The 26,011-nt window shown below is 49.4% G+C and overlaps 1 protein-coding gene across 1 annotated transcript in view; it reads right to left on the bottom strand.

Moving 5' to 3' along the window:
* Positions 1-26,011, bottom strand: part of slc5a1 (solute carrier family 5 member 1) — a 228,870-nt gene that overhangs the window by 38,247 nt on the left and 164,612 nt on the right. The window contains exons 8-10 of the mRNA XM_072498635.1: positions 10,956-11,176; positions 4,619-4,754; positions 1,426-1,533 (exon numbers count right to left, since the gene is read on the bottom strand). Of these exons, the coding sequence (XP_072354736.1) occupies positions 1,426-1,533; positions 4,619-4,754; positions 10,956-11,176 (465 nt within the window). The remainder of the gene's footprint in view (positions 1-1,425; positions 1,534-4,618; positions 4,755-10,955; positions 11,177-26,011) is intronic.

Here is a 26,011-nt window from a genome sequence, read left to right as displayed (position 1 = left end):
GTGTGCTCCCCATACCACAATCTAGTAAATGTTGTGGGTCAGGTTGTTGCCCTTTTTAATAATGAGGCTCTATTTATAACATGATGTTGTGTCCCACCAGCGTCGCCAACAATGTTGCTCTTTAGAGTCGCCAATATGAGACTGAGGCTCTTTTTTTGATATGATGTTATGTCCCAACAGCATCGCCAATACTGTGGGTAATTCTATTTATCTCGGTGAACCACAAGTCTTTCCCTTATATTGGTCAAATGACCACACAACCAGTTAGTCAGTTCAAAAGATGGTTTATTTACACACGCAAGGATTACTTCGACATGCAAACACAATATTTACTACGAGTTAAACTACACCTATCAGCTACAATAACCTACACTTAACTTCAGAGCGACCGGCGCTGTGCAGATTGATAAGGCCTTTATCTTGATCTCATGTGGGTGGTTTGAAGAAGTGGCTCTGTCTCTGCTGGGCTCATCCGTCAGGTAGCGATCGTTGGTCTTGAACTTGGCTGTCTGGTCGTTATGCGGCAGTTGGGCTGGCACAGGCCAGATTCAAAGGAGGCTGGCACAGGCTGGGTCCAAAAGAGGCAGAACACATGGCTGTGTCCCCTTTTATCCCTCTGGGATTTTGCGCTCTTTGGGGCCCAATAGTTCGACAGGGCTCTGATCACTGCCTTCAATTTCGGCTAATAGAGGGGCGGGTGCCTTGATGGCTGGGCGGGTCCTTAGCGGTCATTGACCTTGGCAGCTCTCTGAGTAAAGGGAGTGGCGCCGATCAGTCTGTGGCTGTATCGGTTTCTTGAGTGCAGTCTTATTGTTCTGTGAAAATGGGCCATTAGAATGCAAACGAGCGGGGGTTTCGATCAGGTCTAGCTATCAGGGTTGCAAATTCACACAAGCTCTGTATCTGTCTGAGTCCTGGGTTGGCCACAATTCCCATGGTCCATTGCAGGTGGCCATCTCAGATGGCTACAAGGTGAACTCCATGATACATTTTGGGGTTCTCTAAACCCTGGCCCATAATAGAGGTCAAACTAGTGTTTTGTACGAGTCTAGCATAGTTTAACATTGTCACAGTATGAATTTAGAAAGATCTAATGCCATCGCTTAAATGATCACAACCAGAGACTTAAATTGGAGGCTTCATTAGTATTAATTGCTTTGGAGAACATCAGGCAGTGTATGGAACTAAGTAGCAAACTAAGTAGCATCAGGGCAGCCTCTACGCTGGCAGACTTAACGAGGGTAGATTTTCAAGATGCCACTTGGGCAGAAACTTGGTGTTGCAGATGGTTATAGATAGGAACCATCCAATTGTCATTTCGATTCAGATTGACAGCGATGAGAATTGGACACTTATGCCCAATTCGACACCCACAACCTTTCCACCTCATTTCAATTTAGCCCCTTTTTACAGACTGGTACTCACCCATTGGCATCAGCTTCACCACCAACCTGGGATAGGCAATGTTGGTGCATCCAACTTCAGCATCGCAATACTCCTTGCAAATACTGGGTACAACACAAGCGACAACATCTGGCACAAAAAGGGATCAAACAGACGTCAATCATTCAAGTTCGTTGAAGAAGCAAGGCTTAGATTTCTAGCACATCGTTCACAATTTGAAAGTGTCCGAAAGCACTTTTCTGCCGGGTTAGTACTTTTCGGGAACGTTGTCGCCACTGTAATGTCAAGCAGCAGCCAATTTGTGCACAGCAAGATCCCACATAAAAGACAGGAGATAAAGGCCAGAGGCCCAACTGGGTTCTGAGTGTGCCCCACGAGACATTTTGTTGACTGTTGCACGCATGCGGGGTTGCCACATACCACTGATTACCATCCTTGGAGTTTTTTTCCTATCGGTATGACAGGAGAGATTCGCATGTAAAGCAAGGGTAAGAGAAGTGTGGTGTGTGCTGATTGCCCACAACATTGATTGTGAGAGCCGTGCGCATCCTCTCTGTCTAAAGTGTACTTATTTTATTTTACCATTTGAAGGTGGTGACAGTTCTATTGATACATAAACGATTAAGCATTTTCTATAATTTGTTATGAAATATTTGTTATGTATTAAATGTATTTAATCTTATTCATGGGGTCATGGTTAGTGACCGATTTCATCATGTGTCCCACTGAGATGAAGGAGGCCCACTCGTGCGGCCCACGCACTGGCCTAAGTCAGCCATCACTGTGTTACATCATACAACACGGTGGCACAGTGTTAGCACTGCTGTCTCACAACGCCAGGGACCCAGGTTCGATTCCGACCTCGGGTGACTGTCTGTGTGGAGTTTGCGCATTCTCCCCGAGTCTGCATGGGTTTCCTCCGGGTGCTCCGGTTTCCTCTCACAGTCCAAAGGTGTGCAAGTTAGGTGGATTGGCTAAGATAAATTGCCCCTCTGTGTGCGGTCGCAGGAATAGGACGGAGATTGGGCATAGGCAGGGTGGTCTTTCAAAGGGTGGGTGCAGACTCGATGGGCCGAATGGCCTTCTTCTGCACTGAAGGGATTCTATGATAATCTTCTATGATACGAACATTCAAGATGGAGTAGGCCACACTGCCCCTTGAGTCTGCTCCGCCATTCAATGAGTTCATGGCTGTTCTGATTGAAACGTCAACCCCACATTTCCTCCTACTCCCGATAATCTATCACGGAAAAGACAGCACCTCTGTAAAAGCAGCTCTTCCTTGGCTACTGTATTTAAGTATCTGATGTGTTATGTAAGTTGGTTCCACGTTGACTGCAACTGGATGCAGTGAAACTAGAAACAGGCGTCTGACACAGGAGATGGTCCAACACTGTTTTATTGAACTTCCTGATTGCTGTACATAGTCTGCTGTGAGTTGACACTCTACCAATCTAACTGATAACCTCCTACTGGCTTGACCAGACTAACTCTCTTCTACCTCATGGTGATAGTGCTCACTGGCTTGTGCACTCTTACTATCTCAGTAGCTGTGTCCTGTAGAGAGAGGGAGAGAGTCTTAATGCCCTGTGTGCTTTATAGTGGTGGTGTCCTGTCTGGTGATTGGTTGTTATGTGTCGTGTGTGTTCATTGGTTATCCTGTGTGTCAATCACTGCCTGTCTGCATCTCATTATATACATGACTGGATATTATGACAGTATCAACATAGGTCTTGTGCTCAAGACTCTGGGCAGCAAAAAAAGACCTGACATGATCATGGATGACCTTTGAGCGTCAGTCAACTATTCCAACTGAAAGTGCCCCTCGGAAATTTCTCCTGGGGTATTTGAAGCAGTATTTCATAGAATTTACAGTGCAGAAGGAGGCCATTCGGCCCATCGCATCTGCACCGGCTCTTGGAAAGAGCACCCTACCCAAGGTCAACACCTCCACCCTATCCCCATAATCTAGTAACCCCACCCAACACTAAGGGCAATTTTGGACACTAAGGGCAATTTATCATGGTCAATCCACCTAACCTGCACATCTTTGGACTGTGGGAGGAAACCGGAGCACCCGGAGGAAACCCACGCACACATGGGGAGGATGTGCAGACTCCGCACAGACAGTGACCCAAGCCGGAATCGAACCTGGAGCTGTGAAGCAATTGAGCTATCCACAATGCTACCGTGCTGCCCCTGGCAACCCTTTGAACTAGGGTTGCCAACGTTCTAGTGACGATTCCAGGAATTAAGGGTTAAGCTTCTGGACTCTGAACAATACCCCAGGAGAAAGGTCCGAGGGGCACTTTCAGTTGGAATAGTTGACTGACGCTCAAAGGTCATCCATGAACATGTCAGGTCTTTTTTTGTTGTCCAGATGGTGCGGGAAGGCAGGGTGCTCTGGGAAAGGCTGTGTCAGGTGATAGGGGCAGCTAGAGGTTGAGGGTCAAATCAATTGAACTGCAGGATGCAGTCAACCGTAAAACAACCTCACAATATTTAAGAAGCATTTAGGTGAGCACCTGAAACGCCGCATAATACAAGGCCACAAACCAAGAGCTGGAAAATGGAATTAGAATAAATAGGTGCTTGATGGCCGGTGCACACATGATAGGCCGATGGACCTCTTTCTGTACTGCAAAAACTCTATGGACTGGATTCTCTGATTCTGCGACTATGTCCGCAGGATCCGTCTGGTCTTACGAACCAAAGGTCGGTGCCGCCCCCGCACCGATGCTCCACACGGTGGGGGGCTAGCAGCCGCGCCACGTAAAGTCCCCGCGTTTACCTGCCAATATGGACGCAGAATTGCCGGGTCCGTGGCCACTCAAATTCGAGAATGGTGTCCCTGTGTCAAGGCTGGAAACAAAAAGGGACTGAGGTAAAGGGGTAAATATTTCACTCAGCGGGTGGTGAATCTTTGGAGTTCTCCAACCCAGAGGACTGTGGGTATCCTGTCATTTAATACATTTAAGGTTTCGATAGACAGATGTCTCAGGGAATTGAGGAATATGGGGATCAAATGGGAAAGTGAAGCTGAAGACCAAGATCAGCCATGATCGTATTGCATGGTGGAGCAGGCTGGATGGGCCGAGTGGCGAGTGGCCTCCTCCTGCTCCTATTCCTTGTGTTGTTGAGAAAGAGCAGGAGCTTAGACTGGGAGCTTGGTGGTGTCTGACAGACCGGATAAGATTCCCCGATAACCCCTTACCTGTGTACAGAATTCGGCTGATCATTCCTGGGAAGACCATGAGGTACATTGGCAGAAGCTTGAGGTAGCCACATAGGACGCAACCGGCCTTGACGTGACTCATATTCTTGGCCGAGAGACATCGTTGAACAATAACCTGTGTGATACAATAAAGAGGAACATACTACGGCTGGAACCAAGGCTAAAACAATCTGAGTTAAACCTGTAAACCGCCTTTTCTTTTAGCGGAGATCACAATCGGCTTACTTTTGGGCCACTCGTGCATCAGAAATGTCCTCGATCATTGGTTCCCATTGGGCCGTGAGGCTCCAAGGTGACTGCTCTGCCTATTTACTAGAATGGCTCGTGCCTGATCGGAGTTTTGGAGCCATCGGCTGGAATTCTCCAGCAGTTCACTGTCAGCGGGATTCTCAGGTACCACCGGCCGCTGCTTCCCGCCGCCGAGAAACACGCGACTCGGAGGCCGGAGAATCGGCCCATGATGTCCAAGGATCTGTAAAGGGTGAGGGAGATAGTGGTGTAGCAGCAATGGTCACTGGGACAAGCAATCCAGAGGTCCAGCTTAATGCTTCTAGGGACATGGGCTGAAATCTCACCACCACAACTGATTGAATTTGAACTCAATGAATAAAATATATTGAATATAAAGCTGAGAACTTTCATCAGTTGTTTTAAAAGCCCATCTGGTTCGCGAATGTCCTTGATGGAAGGAAATCTGTCATCCTTACTTACCTGGCCTGGCCCACAGCAATGTGGGACTCTTAAATGCTCTCATAAATGGTTTAGCAAGACACTCAGTTCAAGGGCAATTAGGGTTGGGCAACAAATGCTGACCTTAGTACCGACACTCATGTCCCACTAAAGAGTGAAAAATAAAGATGTTGGCCTGCGTAGTCTAATTGGTACTCTGCTTGTTGAAAGTCTCCAGTTCTTTGAACAGGGCAATGTGGCGATGTTTCATGGTGACCTACTATATAAAGGAAAGGAATTGGCCATTTAGCTCCTTGACTCTGTTCTTCCACTCAACCAGAGACCTAATTCCATTTACCTTCCTTTGCCCCATATCCCTTAACACCTTTGATTCACCAACTTCTCAGATGTAAAAGAAAGGAAAGAGAACTCTTTAGAATGTATGGGCGGATTCTCCATCCGTTCACGGCAGCAGGATTCTCTGGTCCCACTGCAGTGAATGTGAGATTTGACTGGTCACCAAATTCTGCATCCTCACTAGCAGCGATAGCCAGGTGGACTCTCAACAGAGAATCCCGGACCATAACATTATCACAATTGTGTAGCTCTTCCTTGAGGCTTTCCCCTGCCTGGTTGATGCTTTGTGACGAAAAAGGCAAAAAGAGAAATCTTTTTCTCAAGGGCTGCGACTCACTGAGGAGGCTTTGGGCAACTCCACGTCCACCAACCTGCTCTGAAAACTCTGCTCACAGTTTGACAGCTGTGACAAATTGCAGCTGAGACAATTCATCATATTCTAAAGCAAACAATCCACAATATTCTAAAAAGAAAAGTCAGTTTGCCTTATCTCCCAATGTTAATAGATCCTTCAAAGAAATGGATCCATATCAAACATTAATCAGTTTTTCCTTGGGCCACACCTTACTCATGTACCATGTTTTGTTGAAATCTGTCCATTAGTTTTGGGGATATATTGTTTACAGACAAAAATACTAACAAGTAGGTGGCACGGTGACACAGTGGTTAGCACTGCTGCATCACAGCTCCAGAGTCCCATGTTCAATTCCGACCTCGGGTGACTGCCTGCGTGGAGCTTGTACTTTCTCTCTGTGTCTGCTTGTGTTTCCTCTGGGTGCTCTGGATTCTACCCACTGTCCAAAGAAGTGCAGTTTAGGTGGATTGGCCATACTAAATTGCCCCTCAGCATCCAAAAAGGTTAGGTAGGGTTACAGGGTTAGGGTGGAGATGTGGGCTTAAGTGGGGTGCCCTTTCCAAGAGCTGTTGCAGACTCGATGGGCTGAATGGTCACCTTCTACACTGTAAATTCTATGATTCCATGATTCTGACTGTGGGTGACTGTGTGGAATTTGCACATTCTCCCCCTGTTTGTGTGGGTTTCCTCCGGTAGCTCCAGTTTGCTCCCACAGTCAAAAGATGTGTAGGTTAGATGGGGTCATGGGGATAGGGCAGGCAAGTGGGGAAGGGTGTTCTTTGAAATGAAATGAAAATCGCTTTTTGTCACAAGTAGGTTTCAAATGAAGTTACTGCGAAACGCACCTAGTCGCCACTTTCCGGCGCCTGTTCGGGGAGGCTGGTATGGGAAGCCTGGTACGAGGCTTTTGGAGGGTAGTTGCAGACTCGATGGGTCAAATGGTCTCCTTCTTCACTGTAGGGATTCTATGATAAGCTAGGACATATGACTAATAGCTTCGATAAAGAGATACATTTTCCTGAGTGTCTTAATGCAGTGCTTTTCAAACTTTTTTTCTGGCGACCCATTTTTACGAAATAGCCGCTCACGACCCACGCCATGTTCTGGATTCAATAGACAATAGATTCTCCACTGTTACGTTTTAAAGCATCACGTTGATTGTTGGCACTTCTGTATTATTAAATATAAAAATTGTCAATGAAAATATGTTTTCTATTTTTGTTGTTATTTAGAGATCTAATTAACTTGTAATAAAAATCTCTGCACAGATCAGTGGGAAGACATTTGATCGCAGACTTTTGAGGTGTTTGAAGGGAGAATGAGGCAATTGTTGGAAACATGCCTGGATTTTGGGCTGATGGGGAAGGAAGGAGACTCACCATTGATCGCAAAGTCAGTCTCCCTGAGAGAGCGACTGATCTCAGAAAGTGAGCGGAGAGCGGCTCCCCATTTTAAAGATACATCAAATCCCTTATGCACACACACCATAACTTTAAATATAGATCTGATTGACAAGGTTAAGAGTCACTGAAACTCAACAGACATCAACAAGATTAACTGTCACAGAAATTGAACCAACACTGACAACGTTAATGGTAACAGAAATTCAAGATTCATGGACAATGGTACAATGACTGACATTAATCCTGCATCCGATTCAGAATGTTACCCCTGAAGTCGGTCTCTTTGTGTGATCATTAACTCTGTGCTTCCTATGATCTGCACTTGAACAGGAGTATTTCCCCCCTGACTGGGATGGTTGGAGTTCCCAAACCCACACCCGTCGCCCCAGAGCGGGTTCAGAATGGGGCAAATATAAATCAGCTTTGTGAAAATGGACCACTTGAAAGGTGGGGGGAACCTCACAGGAGACACAGGAATTATCTGCTCGAGCTGGACCCTGTAGAAGAGAGTACTCTGGCTATGAGTTACTGACTGGGGTACTTGTGGATAGCTATTCCTGTCGGCAGTCAGTTGTTTTTGGGTCGGTGTGCAGGCCTGGAAAAAGAAGAGCGCGAAGCACTGCTGGAAACTAACATTGTGCAGAATCGGTTTCTGCAGGAACAAAAAATAACGACAATAGATGTTTTTCTTTTAAACTCTTCAGTTGTATGTGGAGGTGCAGACTAACCTGGTTGATCAGCTGCTTCAGAAACAGGACTGGCTGCTGTAGGCTGTGTTGGTGGCGGTGACTAGAAAAGTAAGCCAGGGAGGCAGAAAGTCCACGGCAATGGCCTCTACCTCAGCCGAATGTGGCCACACACTGCACTGTAACCAGAATTCACCCCGGGACAAAATGGGGGGAAAGGTCAGGGGATCCCCGGGGATAATTTTTGGAGACCTTTTGGCGACCCATTTTACATCATCCTGCAATCCAAACGTGGGTCGCGACCCCCACTTTGGAAAACACTGTCTTAATGAACCGATGAGAAGTGTTGACTGAGCTTTCAGGGGGGGAATTAAAGAGGAAGAAATGGCCACTAGTCGTGCTGTTAGGTAATTTTGACATTCTGAATTCTCTCTCAGTGTACCCGAACAGGGGCCAAAGTGTGCGACTAGGGGATTTTCACAATAAATCCAGTGTTAATGTAAACTTACTTGTAGCAATAAAGATAATTATTATTGATTTGGAGGAAAATGTAACTGGTCTGAATATAAATGATTTGGAGGAAAATGTAACTGGTCTGATTAGTAAGTTTGCAGACGACACAAAGGTTGGTGGAATTGCGGATAGCGATGAGGACTGTCGGAGGATACAGCAGGATTTAGATTGTCTGGAGACTTGGGCGGAGAGATGGCAGATGGAGTTTAATCCGGACAAATGTGAGGTAATGCATTTTGGAAGGTCTAATGCAGGTAGGGAATATACAGTGAATGGTAGAACCCTCAAGAGTATTGAAAGTCAAAGAGATCTAGGAGTACAGGTCCACAGGTCATTGAAAGGGGCAACACAGGTGGAGAAGGTAGTCAAGAAGGCATATGGCATGCTTGCCTTCATTGGCCGGGGCATTGAGTATAAGAATTGGCAAGTCATGTTGCAGCTGTATAGAACCTTAGTTAGGCCACACTTGGAGTATAGTGTTCAATTCTGGTCGCCACACTACCAGAAGGATGTGGAGGCTTTAGAGAGGGTGCAGAAGAGATTTACCAGAATGTTGCCTGGTATGGAGGGCATTAGCTATGAGGAGCGGTTGAATAAACTCGGTTTGTTCTCACTGGAACGAAGGAGGTTGAGGGGAGACCTGATAGAGGTATACAAAATTATGAGGGGCATAGACAGAGTGGATAGTCAGAGGCTTTTCCCCAGGGTAGAGGGGTCAATTACTAGGGGGCATAGGTTTAAGGTGAGAGGGGCAAGGTTTAGAGTAGATGTACGAGGCAAGTTTTTTACGCAGAGGGTAGTGGGTGCCTGGAACTCGCTACCGGAGGAGGTAGTGGAAGCAGGGACGATAGGGACATTTAAGGGGCATCTTGACAAATATATGAATAGGATGGGAATAGAAGGATACGGACCCAGGAAGTGTAGAAGATTGTAGTTTAGTCGGGCAGCATGGTCGGCACGGGCTTGGAGGGCCGAAGGGCCTGTTCCTGTGCTGTACATTTCTTTGTTCTTTGTTCTTTATTATCATTATTAATGGAGGAGCCATTAATATCAGGGATTCTCAAGGGGCTCAAAGTGGAAGAACACAGAGGCTTGTGGGACTGAAGGAAGTGAGACAGGGAGGGATGACAACATGGAGGGAATTTATAAAACAGGGATGAGAATTTTTAAATCTAGGTGTTGCTTGACTGGGAGATAGTCCCACGGTGCCAGAGAGCACAGCGGGGATAGGGGACCTCGGATTTGGTGTGAATTAGGACATTGGCAAGTGAATGTTTGGATGATGTCAAGTTTCTGGAGGGTAGGGTGTGGGAAGTCAGCCAGGGGTGTGTTGGAATAGGCAGGTCGGGAGGCAACAGAGGCAGGAATGAGGTAATCTGAGGCGGGGATGGAATTGAACAATGTTACACAAGTGGAAATAGGGGCTCTTAATGATGGCGCGAATATGTGGTCGTAAGATCGCCTTGGGATGAAATAAAGCAAAAAATAAAGTCGCCATAGTCCCAGATGACCACAAGCTGCTTTTCCTCTTTGATGGGGAGAGCTAACTTGAGGATCACCACACCTCAGGCGAGGGACAAGATTGAGAAGGCGGAGCCTTCATGGATAACCTGAGCCGGTACGGGAATTGAACCTGCGCTGCTGGGCCTCGCCCTGCATCACGAACCAGCCATGCAGCCAACTGTCGTATGAAACATGACACCAAGGTATGACACCCAGCTGTCTGGTTCACCCTCAGGCAGTTGCCAGGGAGAGGAGTGGAGTCGGGAGTTAAGGAATGGAGATTATTTTGGTTGCATGCCTTCAACAAGCTGCCTCTCTAACTGGAGACACCCTTAATTTTTGTGAAACCTATTTCGAGAATATGGGCATCGCTTTCGAGACCCAGCATTTGTTGCCCATCCCTAATTGCCCTTGAGAGGGTAGTGGTGGTGAGCTGTCTTCTTCAACCCGCTGCAGTCCATGTGGTGTAGATACACCCACGATGCCGAGCGAGTCTCAGAATTATGACCTAGCGACAGTGAAGGAATGGCGACACAGCTCGCAGTCTGGATGGTGTGTAGCTTGGAGGGAAATTCTGCCAATTTTGCCGCCAAATAAACACAGCAAAATTCATAAGTTAAAATTTTTAGTTCAAAAAGAACAATAATCTGTTATATTGATATGTTTATATTTATACACTTCTTAAATATTTAAACACAGAGTGCAATTATGTACCAACGTTAATTGTCCAATGAATTAAATTCTTCTACTCTATCATGGTTAGAATCAATTAGAACAAGCCTGCCTTTGGGATTTTCATTCCAGTCAGGGTTTGTGTGACTATCTCTTACCTGATCCGTACACCAGTACCAGATCGCCAAGATAGTTAGGCCAAAGACCAGGCCCGGCCAGGGTATATCCCCCGAGATGGGATTTCGGAACAAGTGGAATGAGTCCTCTCTGGGTGTGTAACAGGACGCACTGATGTTCAGAGTGGGGTCTGTTGTCTGGCTGGTGATGGCATTCATGTACTTCTCCCTCATAGCGTCATAGCCACCCACCTCATTGAACGCTGCAACACAAAATGTCTGAATTTAGTCCCTGGTAACACACAAATGTTTGAGAACTTCTCTCAGTAATGGTGCAGAAATAAGGTCACATGAGATGGGTGGTGGGGGAGGGGAGTGGGTGGGAGAGGCTGAGGTTCTAATCTTAACCCATCCTGCTTGGCAGGAGGCAATGGTGATCTTCAAAATTAGACAATCAATCTTGCTTCTGGAAGTGCCCTGACCACAATTTTGATTGCCCATTGAAGCTCAGCGATAGTAGGCCAGGGCATTGTTACAACACCCTGGGCAAACTGCATGGCCCGTTCCAGCCCCACAGGTGCCAGAATCCCAACATCAGTCAATTAACCAATAATTCGGGTTTTCCTGAGATCTTTAACCCTTGACTGCTCCAATGAGTTACAGGCACCGGATTTATAAGTAAAACATTAACAAACTGTTTATTGATAACCAAGAGGAAAAGATGAATACATAAAGAAATAACAGAACAATGGTCTACCAATCTACCTATTCCCCAAACCCCGTCCCACCCTCCACCCAGACACACACAAGACAGACACAAGGTAAGGGTAAGAGAGGATAAAAAAAGGGGAAGGTTTGAGATGACTCTTTGCTGATGCAGTTGTGGCCTCTGGGAAATAGATTTACTCAAGAGGTTCAGGTTGGAGTAATACTGTGTTTTGACCACTAGGTGGCATTTTACCCAAGAGTTCCAAGTCAGTGCAATTCTGCCCTTCTACCACCAGGTGGAGCTTTACACAGGATTCAGATCAATGCATTTCTGCTCATCTATCACCAGGTGGAGCTTCTGCCTCCTTGAAATATCACTGGGCTTTGAATTTGAGAGTTTGCAGCCCTTTCGTTTGCCTGATTTCTGTGTACAAATTCCGGTGCTATTTTAAAGAATGCCCTCAGTTCAAACTCTTACCAGTCTTCGAGAGAGAGGATTAGAAGGTTACAGACCCGGTGAGTGACTGCTTGATTTCTTACTCCAGAAGCCTTCCACAAACTTGAGTGCTGTCTGCCTTCTCACTAGGAGAACCTTCACAGAACTGGCTTGGAGAATTTAGAAATCGCCTGGCTAAAAGAGAGAAAGAGCAGCAAGGAGAGAGAGGATACCTTCCAGCTGCGATCTGGCTGATAGCATCTCAGAACTGAACAAAAGATGGAAATCTGCAGAAGACCCGCCTTCTTTCCTGAAAGTTTCGGATTAGCTCCAGGAATCACAAGCAACAAAAGGAGAAGGCCGAGAATTCTACACTCACCGATTGGCTGCTTGCCAAGTCAATCAAATCAACATCACAGGTTCTGCCATAGAACCTAAAGAGATGTCTTGGACTGGTCCATCAGGACAGGGGTGTTCCAGCTTTGCCTGAAATTTATAGTTTAACAGAAATCCCAAAGGGTGCAGTAATGTTGTAGCAGCTACCTAGAAGACTGTAGATTAAAGCAGGCAGCAGGGCTTTAAAAAAAGAAATAAATACATGGCAGTCAAAAGATTTTACAACAATATCCCAACAGAATTGTCAATTTACGTGAATTATGCTCTACCAATGGTGGTGTGACAAGATTCTAATTTGGTGCGGGGGGAATCCAAACCGGAATGTTATCATCTATTGTTCTGTGAGACCTTTCTAAATTTCCCACTCTGTGATTTACCTTGTGACCAGTGAGCCTCCCCTGCGGTACCAGCTGGTCTCTGGCTGCCTGAACTTCCAGCTGTTGCTTAACTCCACTCATTTCAAACAGACATGGAGATGAGAGCAAGAATTAAAATTGGAGCACATCAGCGAGCAGAGCTCCGCTCGAGAGTGCAGCTGGGTGAGGCTTTTTTTCTGTCTGTGGGATGTCGGTGTCGCTGGCTAGACCAGCATTTATCGGCCATCCCGAATTGCCCTTGAGAAGGTGATGGTGAGCTGCCTTCTTGAACCTGCTGCAGTCCATGTGGTGTTGGTACACCCACAGTGCTGCTAGGGAGACTATCTGCTCCTCATGTGGATTCAAAGTGTTTGTGGATCAGGTTGTTTCCAGGCTTTAGCTTCTTCCTGAGGTTCTGGAGATGCTGTAGCTATTGCATTTGCAACTACACTGCAAAAATGTGAACCTGACAACCTCACCCCTGAGGGGGATATCAGAGGTGAGCGTGCAGGTCGCCACTACCCATCATGGAGCCCAATGGGGACGAGGCACAGGAGAGGCCACAGGGGGAGCAGCAAAGACATCCTTGGGGATGAGGGGTTGAGTGCTGGCTGTTTGAGGGGGGTTCCTGCTCGCAGGCCTAGAGCGAGGCTCCATTATTGTATTGCTTTTGGTCACAAATGGGTGTGACACGTGCGGGGGGGGGGGGGGGGGGGGGCATAAGTGATTTGCACATCTTGGGTCGCCCTTGCTGGAGTTTAAGCAATGGAAAGTTTTGTGGATAGCACGTATAGAGAGGTGGTCACACCACAGGCCCAGACTCCACAGGCAGGAAGGGAATGGGTGACCACCAGGCAGAACAAGAGAGCTAGGCAGGCAGGGCAGGAATCTCCTGTGGCCACTTCCCTGGAAAACACATATACCACTTTGGATACTATTGAGTGGAATGACCTCTCAGGGAAAGAAGCAACAGCCAAATTAATTGCACTATAGTTGGTTCTGTTGCAGAGGGGATGAGTAAAAAGTACAGGAATGCAATAGTTATAGGGGATTCGGTTGTAAGGGGAATAGATAGGTGTTTCTGTGGCTGCAAAGGAGACTCCAGGATGGTATGTTCCCTCACTGGTGGTAGGGTCAAGAATGTCTCGGAGCGGTTACAGGACATTCTGGAGGGGGGAGGGTGAACAGCCAATGGTCGTGGTGCACATCGGTACCAACAACCTAGGTTAAAAAAGGGATAAGGTCCTAAAAGCAGAATATAGGGAGTTAGGAAGAAAGTTTATTAAAAAATAAATTTAGAGTACCCAATTCATTTTTCAATTAAGGGGCAATTTAGCGTGGCCAATCCACCTACCCTGCACATCTTTGGGTTGGGGAGCTAAACCCACGCAAACATGGGGAGAATGTGCAAACTCCACACGGACAGTGACCCAGAGCTGGGATCGAACCTGCGCCACCGTGCTGCCCGGGAGTTAGGAAGAAAGTCGACTTCAAAGGTAGTGATCTCAGGATTGCTATCAGTGCCACGTGCTAGTCAGAGTAGAAATAGCAGGACATATCAGATGAATACGTGGCTGAAGTGATGGTGTGAAGGGGAGGGTTTCAGATTCCTGGGGCATTGGAACCAGCTCTGGGAGGTGGGACCAATAGGCAGGACTGTGACTGATGTCCTAGGGGGAGTATTGCTAGATTGGTTGGGGAGGGTTTAAATAATATGGCAGGGGGAATGGGAACCTATGTAAGGACTCATTGAAGGAGGAAACAAGGACAGACACCAAAGACAGAAAGGGGAATAGAAAAAGGGATAGGCAGTGAAACCAAGGGCCATATTCTAACAGGGCCAAAGTGAAAAATATTGGGAGAGAGACAAGCTTAAAGGCTTTGTGCCTTAACGCGTGGAGCATTCGCATTTAAGCGGATGAATTAATCGTACAAATAGATGTAAACGGGTATGATATAACCAGGATTGCAGGGTGCAGGGTGACCAGGGATGGCAACTGAATGTCCCAGGGTATTGAGTATTTAGGAGTGAGGAAGGATATTAGCTCTGACAATGTGGAATCTGTATGGGTAGAGTTGAGAAATATCAAGGGGAAAAAAACATTAGTGGGCGTCATATATAGACCCTCAAACTTGTGATGTTGGGAATGGCATTAAACAAGAAATTAGAGACACATGGGATAAAGGAACATCTGTAATTATGGGTGATTTTAATCTGCATATAGATTGGGAAAATCAAATTAGCCGGGTCGGAGAATCGCCGGGGGCTGGCGTGAATCCCGCCCCCGCCGGTTGCCGAATTCTCCGGCACCGGATAGTCGGCGGGGCGGGGATCGCACCGCACCGGTCAGCGGGCCCCCCCCCCCCCCCCCCCCCCCCCCCCCCCCCCCCCCCCAACCCCGGCGATTCTCCGGCCCGCGATGGGCTGAAGTCCTGCTGCTGGAATGCCTGTTGCGCCGGCGTGAATCAAACCACCTCTCTTACCGGCGGGACTAGGCAGCGCGAGCGGGCTCCGGGGTCCTGGGGGGGGCGCGGGGCAATCTGGCCCCAGGGGGTGCCCCCACGGTGGCCTGGCCCGCGATCGGGGCCCACCGATTGGCAGGCGGGCCTGTGCCGTGGGGGCACTCTTTTTCCTCAGCCTCAGCCACAGTTTTCACCATGGCCGATGCGGAAGGGACACCCACCCCCCTGCGCATGCGTGGGGATGACGTCAGCAGCTGCTGACGCTCCCGCGCATGCGCGGACTTCCGGCGGCCGCCGAAGACCTTTCAGCCCTGGCTGGCGTGGCGCCAAAGGCCTTTCCTGCCAGCTGGCGGAGCGCCAACCACTCGGGCGCGGGCCTAGCCCCTCAAGGTGAGGGCTTGGCCCGTAAAGGTGCGGAGAATTCCTGTAACAGCCTCCCCGAATAGGCACCGGAATGTGGAGACTAGGGGCTTTTCACAGTAACTTCATTGAAGCCTACTCGTGACAATAAGCGATTTTAATTTCATTTCATTTTTCACCTTTGGGGCGGCCCGACACCGGAGTGGTTCCCGCCACTCCATCCCGCCGCCCCCCCACCCCGCCGGGTAGGGGAGAATCCCGCCCCAGATACCAGAAATGTTGGGGAACGTTGTGATTAGTGAGAGGGAAGAACCGAAGGAGACCAATATTAGTAGAGAAATGGTGTTGGGGAAATTGATAGGATTGAAGGCTGAAGAATCCCCAGGGCCTGATAATCTACATCCCAGAGTACTTTACGAAGTGGCTCTAGAAATAGTAAATGCATTGGTGGTCATCTTCCAGGATTCCATAGACTCTGGAACAGTTCCTGTAGATTGGCAGGTAGTTAATGTAACTCCACTATTTAAAAAGGGAGGTAGAGAGAAAACAGGGAATTATAGACCAGTAAGCCTGACGTCGGTAGTGGGGAAAATGCTAGAATCCATTATCAAAGATTTTATAGCAGAGCACTTAGAAAACAGTGCCAGGATCGGACAGATCAGCATGGATTTATGAAGGGGAAATCATGCTTGACAAATCTCCCGGAATTCATTTTTAAATAAATTTGAAGAACCCAATTATAATTTTTTTTCAATTAAGGATCATTTGGCATTGGCAATCCACCTACCCTGCACATCTTTGGATTGTAGGGGTGGGACCCATGCAGACATGGGGAGAATGAGCAAACTCCACACAGACAGTGATCCAGAGCTGGGATCGAAGCCGGGTCCTCGGTATTATTAAGCAGCAGTGCTAACCACTGAGCCACCGTGTCGTCCTTAAGTCTACTGAAATTTTTCGAACATATAAGCAATAAAGTTGACAAGGAGGAGCCAGTGGATGTGGTATATTTGTATTTTCAGAAGGCTTATGACAAAGTCCCGCATAAGAGTCAGTGTGTAAAATTAAAGCTCATGGGATTAGGGGTAGTGTATTGAGATGGATAGAAAACTGGTTGGCAGACAGGAAACAAAGAGTAGGGATTAATGAGTCTTTTTAAAATTGGCAGGTAGTGAATAGTGGGGGACCGAAGGAATCAGTGCTAGGACCCTAGCTATTCACAATATATATTAATGATTTAGCCGAGGGAACAAAATTTGCAGATGACACCAAGTCTGGTGGGAGGGTGAGCTGTGAGGAGGATGCAGAGATCATTGTGATTTGGACAAGTTGAGTGAGTGGGCAAATGAATGGCAGATGCAGTATAATTTGGATAAATGTGAGGTAATCCACTTTGGTAGCAAAAACAAGAAGGCAGATTATTATCTGAATGGCCATAAATTAGGAGAGGGTATGTGCAACAAGGCCTGAGTGTCCTCGAACACCACCTATCATAGAAGGTAAGCATGCAGGTACAGCTGGCGATAAAGAATGCAAATGGTATGCTGGCCTTCATTGTGAGAGGATTCGAGTACAGGAGCAGGGATGTCTTGCTGCAATTATACAGGGCCTTGGTGAGGTCACACCTAGAATATTGTTGTGGTAGTCTGTGTAGAGGTATTACGGGACCTGGTAATGCTGGAACACCATTGGTAGATATTGTATGTTTCCTATTGGTCAAGCTGTATGGTAGCCCCGCCCTGCAAGGCGGGGTATAAGAGCACGTGCCGCCCCAGCAGCCTTCATTATGTACCTGAGCTGCTGGGGGAAACATCTAGCTTATTAAAGCCTTCAGTTGGACTACAACCTCGCTTTAGTGGTCATTGATCGTGCATCAATTTAATAAGCTAGATTTAAAAGGATGGAGCTCCGAATCAAGCCGGAGTGTCTGCAACTCAGCCCCCACGCGGCGAACTCAGCGACAATCTTCAAGCACTGGCTGGCATGTTTTAAAGGATATCACGGAACGGCCGAAAACAAACCCACGGGAGAACAGAAAATGCAAGTCCTGCACTCGAGGGTGAGCCCGGAAATTTACACCCTCATCGAGGAAGCGGAAGACTTTGATGCAGCAATAGAGCTGCTAAAAGGACATTATATTCACCCAGTAAACCAGGTCTACGCCCGACATCTGCTAACAACGAGGCGACAAATCGCTGGAAGAATTCTACCGTGCGCTCCTGGTGTTGGGGAGAAACTGCAGCTGCCCGCAAGTTTCGGCGAGTGACCACACAGAACTCTTGAACCGGGACACTTTCGTGGCAGGTATGCTGTCCTCCCAAATCCGCCAGCGATTGCTGGAAAAAGACACCCGAGGCCTCAAGGAGGCACGGGCCCTTGCAGGCTCCCTGGATGTGGCCTCCAGAAACGCCCGCGCTTATGTTCCCGACCGCACGGCAGCTCCCTGGGCAGCGTGGAACCCCTCCGCAGCCAACCCCGAGACATCCCCCATCCCCCCACAAGCCTGTGCTGCAAGGCGGCCTGGCAACCCCGGGGGGCCCCGTTGCTACTTTTGCGGGCAGGCCAAGTACCCCCGGCAGCGCTGCCCGGCCCACGCATCCACCTGCAAGGGATGCGGTAAAAAGGGCCACTTCGTGGTGGTATGCCAGGCCCGTGCGGTCGCCGCGGTCTCCGGTGGCGAATGCGGACTGCCACCACAAAGTTCTCCACGGTCCCCGTGCGGCCAGCGGGCGCCGCCATCTTCCTACTCCAGGGCCATGTGCGGCCCCCAGGCTCCGCCATCTTGTCACGCGGATGCCACATTCGGTGGACAGGCGCCACCATTTTGTGCACCCCCAGCCATGTGCGACCAATGGGAGCCGCCATCTTGGATGGTCTCCCAGTACCCCAGCTCGGCTGACCACACACCGCCCGAAGAGAACACTCAACTGCTGAGATTAGTCTCGGTGACCCTGGATCAGTTCCGACCTCGAATACTCTCAACTGCTACAACAACAGTACTAATCAACGGGCACGAGGCGTCCTACTTAATTGACTCTGGGAGCACGGAGAGCTTCATACACCCCGATACGGTAAGGCGCTGTTCTCTCCTCGACCACCCCGTTAATAAAAAAATCTCCCTGGCCTCCAGTTCACACTCAGTAGAGATGCAGGGGTTTTGTGTAGCAAACCTCACAGTCCAGGGAAGGGAGTTTAAAAATTACCGACTCTACGTCCTTCCCCACCTCTGCGCGGCCACACTCCTAGGTTTAGACTTCCAGTGTAATCTTCAAAGTCTAACTTTCAAATTCGGCGGCCCTATACCCTCCCTCACTGTCTGCGGCCTCGCGACCCTCAAGGTCGATCCGCCTTCCCTGTTTGCAAACCTCACCCCGGATTGCAAACCCATCGCCACCAGGAGCAGACGCTACAGTGCCCAGGATCGGATCTTTATTAGGTCAGAGGCCCAAAGGCTACTGAGGGACGTGTCATGATATCCACATTAACATATCATGGTGCAATCACACACACACATTGATGGACAGGTAGCTGGACCAACCAACACACACAACATTGCAGCCAATCACCAGTGAGAGCACAAGCACTATAAAACAGGGAATACCACAGTTCCCGCTCATTCTACCAGGAGATAGCTCAGAGCTCAGAGCTCACAGCATGCCACTCAGACATACACCATGTGCTGAGTGCCTCACTAAGAGAGTGCTAGGGCTGGGTCCACAGGTTAGCTGGTGAAGTACGAACCACAGCCAGAAGTTAACAGTTATTATTGTACAGAATAATAAAACAGAGTTGTACCATCCACAACCGTGTTGGTTCGTTTGTGTATCGGAACACCCAACATGACAGGAAGGAGTCATTGAAGCTAGCAATAATCCCTGGAGAGCTCAAGTAGTGGTGGTAAAGACCGGGGAGAAGCGTAGGATGGTCATCGACTACAGTCAGACCATCAACAGGTTTACACAGCTGGACGCGTACCCTCTCCCCCACATATCCGACCTGGTAAACAGGATCGCGCATTACAAGGTCTTCTCCACGGTGGATCTTAAGTCCGCCTACCACCAGCTCCCCATCCGCACTAGCGACCGCAAATACACTGCCTTTGAGGCAGACGGGCGGCTCTATCACTTCTTAAGGGTTCCCTTCGGTGTCACCAACGGGGTCTCGGTCTTCCAGCGCGAGATGGACCAATGGTAGACCGGTACGGTTTATGGGCAACATTCCCGTATCTCGATAATGTCACCATCTGCGGCCACGACCAGCAGGACCATGACACCAACCTCCGAAAATTCCTCCAGACTGCAAAGATCCTTAACCTTACATATAACAATGATAAATGCGTATTTAGCACCGACAGCCTAGCCATCCTCGGCTACGTAGTGCAAAATGGAGTTATAGACCCCGACCCTGAATGCATGCGCCCCCTTATGGAGTTCCCCCTCCCTCACTGCTCCAAGGCCCTGAAGCGCTGCCTCGGGTTTTTCTCTTACTATGCCCAATAGGTCCCCAACTATGCGGACAAGGCCCGTCCCCTGATCCAGTCCACAACCTTCCCCCGTCGATGGAGGCCCGCCAGGCCTTCAGCCGCATCAAAGCAGACATTGCAAAGGCCACTATGCACGCCATCGACAAGTCCCTCCCCTTCCAGGTCGAGAGCGATGCGTCCGACGTAGCTCTGGCGGCCACCCTCAACCAAGCGGGCAGACCTGTGGCCTTCTTCTCCCGTACCTTCCATGCTTCCGAAATCCGCCACTCCTCAGTCGAAAAGGAGACCTAGGCCAAAGTAGAAGCTGTGCAACATTGGAGGCATTACCTGGTCTCTTCACTGACCAACGGTCAGTTGCCTTCATGTACAATAATGCACAGCGGGGCAAGATAAAAAACGATAAGATCTTGCGGTGGAGGATCGAACTCTCCACCTACAACTACGAGATCTTGTATCATCCCGGGAAGCTAAACGAGCCTCCTGATGCCCTGTCCCGTGGCACATGCGCCAACGCACAAGTGGACCGCCTCCGAGCCCTCCACGAGGACCTCTGCCACCCGGGGGTCACTCGCTTTTTCCACTTTATCAAGACCCGCAACTTGCCCTACCAAGGGCACCACGGTAGCATAGTGGTTAGCACAATTGCTTCACTGCTCCAGGGTCCCAGGTTCAATTCCCGGCTGGGTCACTGTCTGTGCGGAGTCTGCACATTCTCCCCGTGTGTGCGTGGGTTTCCTCTGGGTGCTCCGGTTTCCTCCCACAGTCCAAAGATGTGCAGGTTAGGTGGATTAGCCATGCTAAATTGCCCTTAGTGTTGGTTGAGTGGTATTATTGGGTTACTGGGATAGGGTGGTGTGGGCTTGGGTAGGGTGCTCTTTCCAAGAGCCGGTGCAGACTCGATGGGCCGAATGGCCACCTTCTGCACTGTAAATTCTATATATATATATATGTACTCCATCGAGGAGGTCAGGATAGCCACCAGGGACTGCCAAATCTGCGCGGAGTGCAAACCGCACTTCTACCGGCCAGAGAAAGCGCACCTGATAAAGGCTTCCCGTCCCTTTGAACGCCTCAGCATAGACTTCAAAGGCCCCCTCCCCTCCACCGACCGCAACACGTACTTCCTGAACGTGATTGACGAGTACTCCCGGTTCCCATTCGCCATCCCCTGCCCCGACGTGACCGCAATCACTGTCATCAAGGCCCTCCATAGCATCTGTTCGGGTTCCCCGCTTACATACATAGTGATAGGGGGTCCTCCTTTATGAGCAACGAACTGCGTCAATTCCTGCTCAGCAAGGGCATCGCCTCAAGCAGGACGACCAGTTACAACCCCTGGGGTAACGGACAGGTAGCGAATGAGAACGGAACGGTCTGGAAGACTGTCCTACTGGCCCTACAGTCGAGGAATCTCACAGTCTCCCGCTGGCAGGAAGTCCTCCCGGATGCCCTCCACTCCATCCGGTCACTGCTTTGTACCACAACCAACCAAACACCTCACAAACGTCTCCTTGTCTTCCCCAGGAAGTCCTCCTCTGGGACCTCGCTCCCGACCTGGCTGGCAGCACCCGATCCCATCCTGCTCCGAAAACACGTGCGGGCGCACAAGTCGGACCCGTTGGTCGAGAGGGTCCATCTTCACCACGCTAACCCCCAGTACGCCTACGTGGCGTACCCAGACGGCCGACAAGATACGGTCTCCCTACGAGACCCGGCGCCCGCCTGAGCCCCACGCACACCCCAGCCACCAGTCCAACCCTCCCTCCCACCTGTGCACCTTACAGGAGGATCATCCTTCCGCCTGCCTCGTCTAGGCCCCCCCCACCCGCAGACACTCCCTTCCCAGATCAACCGTTTTCCCCACCAGCGCTGTCTCGGGGTGTCGAAGCTGCCACAGGGATCGAGGCCACGCTCCCGGAGTCACGGATGCCCGAGCCTCCACCGGAGTCACCACCGAAGCTTCGACGATCACAGAGGACGAACAGGGCCCCTGATCGACTGATTGCTTCATTTTAAAGTGTATAGTTAATTATGAATCAGAAATTGTAAATAATAAATAGAATTGTAAATAGTTACAAAATGCTGTACGGAGGTATTACGGTACCTCCATAACTATAATTTCTACCACGTTACCATGCTGTAACGTCAGGCCACCACCCCCGCCGGACTCTTTTGTAACAGGGGTGAATGTGGTAGTCTGTGTAGAGGTATTACGGTACCTGGTAATGCTGGAACACCATTGGTAGATATTGTATGTTTCCTATTGGTCAAGCTGTATGGTAGCTCCGCCCTGCTAGGTGGGGTATAAGAGCCCGTGCCGCCCCAGCAGCCTTCATTCTGTACCTGAGCTGCTGAGGGAAACATCTAGCTTATTAAAGCCTTCAGTTGGACTACAACCTCGCTTTCGTGGTCATTGATTGTGCATCAATTGTGTGCAGTTTTGGTCTCCTTATCTGAGGAAGGATGCTCTTGCTCTCTCTCTCTCTCTCTCTCTCTCTCTCTCTCTCTCTCGAGTGCAGCGCAGATTTACCAGACTGATTCCTGGGATGGTGGGACTGACATATGAGGAGAGATTGAATCGGTTAGGATCGTAATCGCTGGAGTTCAGAAGAATGAGAGGGGGGCGGGTGGATCTCATAGAAGCCTACAAAATTCTAACAGGGCCAGACAGGGTAGATGCAGGAAGGATGTTCCCGATTGGGAGTGTGTCCAGACCCAGGGGTCACAGTCTGAGGATATGGGATGGACCATTTAGGACAGAGATGAGGAGAAATTTCTTCACCCAGAGAGTGGTCAGCCTGTGGAATTTGTTACCACAGGAAGTAATTGAGGCCAAAACATTGTATGTTTTGAAGAAGCAGTTAGATTTGGCACTTGGGGTGAAGCGGATCAAACGATATGGGGGGAAAGCGGGATTTGGTTATTGAGTTGGATGCTCAGCCATGATCATAATTAATGGTGGAGTAGGCTCGAAGAGCCGAATGACCTCTTCCTGCTCCTATTTTCTGTTTCTATGTTCTTCAGAGGAATTGCCTTTCTGGGGTGGGAGCAAGAACAGTCATCGGGCCAGCACAGGGGGTGACAGCAAGGTCCCAAGGTGGGCTTTGGTAGCACACCAGGTCAAATAGGCAATATGGGGAGCCCTACAGGGGGTGGTGGTTTGCTCCATGAGGGCAGAAGGACCCTGACACCAAGGGGATGACAAGGCCACTCACATTTGCCCCCTTCCTCAGTTGCAAGGGACAGCTGTAGGGCATGAGCAGTGTGGTTGGGCACTGCCAATGGCCCGGGAGGCGAGGTCATCAGGGAAAGTATCATGGGTGGCTGGATGTACAAGATGGAAGGCTCATATGATCCACTACCCAGGAGCGCTGTGGGATGCAGGTTAATGATCAAGTTGAGGGCAATCCGAAGGCTTGAAATAAATCAGAGGAATTCTTGCCTTCCACAGGAGGAAGCCACTTCTCTAATAACATCCCTGACCCTTCCTTGACCAGCCAATTCTGCTCATTAAGTCAGTATTGTAAAACATGATTCTGCCACTGATTGGCACCCGCTAGTTAACCCTTTAGGAGGTGAGGCCACTCCCTGTTCAATTATTACAAAAATATTTTCTCACAGTTTTGTTTGCACGCCTGCCCCATGCTCCTGATCTATGGGCACCCGATGTGGAGAGGGCCGGGAGGGAGGAGTACCTCCTTGTGAATCTGCTCCTGGGCACCCGATGTGGAGAGGGCCGGGAGGGAGGGGTACCTCCTTGTGAATCTGCTCCTGGGCACCCGATGTGGAGAGGGCCGGGAGGGAGGAGTACCTCCTTGTGAATCTGCTCCTGGGCACCCGATGTGGAGAGGGCCGGGAGGGAGGAGTACCTCCTTGTGAATCTGCTCCTGGGCACCCGATGTGGAGAGGGCCGGGAGGGAGGAGTACCTCCTTGTGAATCTGCTCCTGGGCCTGGCAAAACTTGTCATCAACAAGTTCAGACAGCAGGCGATCGAGGGGATTGTCCGACCTGTCTGTCTGCCGCTCTTCCACGGCTGCATTCGAGACTGGGTGTCTCTGGAGAGGGACAAGGCGGTGTCAAAGGGCACCCTTGAGACTTTCCATGCCCATTGGGCACTGTATGTGCTGGGGTGCCTCACTGACCTCGTTAATCACATTTTGATTTTATGTTTCAAGTCTATTTGTGATTTGTTTTTTGTTTAAGGTAGCTTTGCTTTAAGGGACTCTCCCTTTAATTTGTCCCTCAGTTTATTTGATTTAGTTTCATTGCTTATTTATTTCAATCAAAATAGTTGGGAGATGAGCCCCCAAGCATTGAACTCCATGGCTTACACTCAGCTCTCCATAAGAGAGAGGTGACCCAAATTTAGCACCCAATGCAAAGGTCAAAGGTTACAGAGTTCAGCAGGCAGCCCTGATCCAACTAGTTTTGTGGCAGCTCCGACCAGGGGCACGGGTGTACCGGAGAGGAACAATATACCTCCAGATGATGGAGAACCAGTATCAGTGACAACTGTATCTGTCCCAAGGGACGGTGGACCACCTGTGCCAAGTGATGCAGGAGTTTGCGCCACATGGGCTGAGAGGTCACCCATTGCCTGTGGCCCTGAGGTAGCACTCAACTTTAACGCTAGCGGCTAATTTCAGGGCTGCATGGGTGACCTCTGCAGCATCTCCCAGTTCGCCACACATAAGTGTATAAGGGAGGTGACCTATGCACTCTTTGAATTATATCAACCTTGACTGGGACCAGGCTAGCCAGGAGGTCAAGGCCATGAGCTTCGGCCACATAGCTGGTCTGCCCCAAATGCAGGATCTAATTGACTGGACTCACGTGGCTCTACACTCCCCATGGTGACATGGGGCGCCTTTCATCAATCGCAAGGGTTTCCACTCCCTCAATGTGGTATTCTCTGTGACAGCACCAAGCACATCCTGTAGGTATGTGCCGGCAAGCGTCCACTACAGCTATATCCTTGGTCACTCTCAAATCCTGGCGGTCTTTGAGGGAGAGCAGCGACTGGAGGGATGGCTCCTCGGGGACAAGGGGTACACCCTCCCCTCCTCAGGAGGTGGGTGATGGCTCCTGTGCAGAGGCTATAGACTGCAGTGGAGACCCAATACAATAAGGCTCATGCTGCTATACATATGCCGGTGGAGCAGACGATCGGTACCCTGAAGATGTGGTTTCGGTGCCTGGACCGGTCAAGAGGAGCCCTCCAGTACAGCACTGTTATAACCTGCCTACTTACCATTGGCTGGGGACTAATGACAATCCCACAATCCTGTGGGAGTATGAGCTTCCCCAATGAGGGGGGCAGAGAAACCATTAATAAACTCCTAGTATAAATAAAGCTGGCCAGTTCAGGAACCAGCAGGAAGGAGTGTGCAGCAAGGGAAGTTGCTGCTGCTGTTATATATATATATATGTGGAGATGCCGGCGTTGGACTGGGGTGAGCACAGTACGAAGTCTTACAACACCAGGTTAAAGTCCAACAGGTTTGTTTCGATGTCACTAGCTTTCGGAGCGCTGCTCCTTCCTCAGGTGAATGAAGAGGTATGTTCCAGAAACACATATATAGACAAATTCAAAGATGCCAAACAATGCTAGGAATGCAACCATTAGCAGGTGATTAAATCTTTACAGATCCAGAGATGGGGTAACCCCAGGTTAAAGAGGCGTGAATTGTATCAAGCCAGGACAGTTGGTAGGATTTCGCAGGCCAGATGGTGGGGGATGAATGTAATGCGACATGAATCCCAGGTCCCTGTTGAGGCCACACTCATGTGTGCGGAACTTGGCTATAAGTTTCTGCTCGGCGATTCTGCGTTGTTGCGCGTCCTGAAGGCCGCCTTGGAGAACGCTTACCCGGAGATCAGAGGCTGAATGCCCTT

Source organism: Scyliorhinus torazame, chromosome 1 (genome assembly GCF_047496885.1).
Source record: "Scyliorhinus torazame isolate Kashiwa2021f chromosome 1, sScyTor2.1, whole genome shotgun sequence".
In the NCBI taxonomy this organism is placed as follows: domain Eukaryota; kingdom Metazoa; phylum Chordata; class Chondrichthyes; order Carcharhiniformes; family Scyliorhinidae; genus Scyliorhinus; species Scyliorhinus torazame.
Note: the sequence above shows the minus strand (reverse complement) of the source record. Positions and strands in the feature narration are given on the sequence as shown.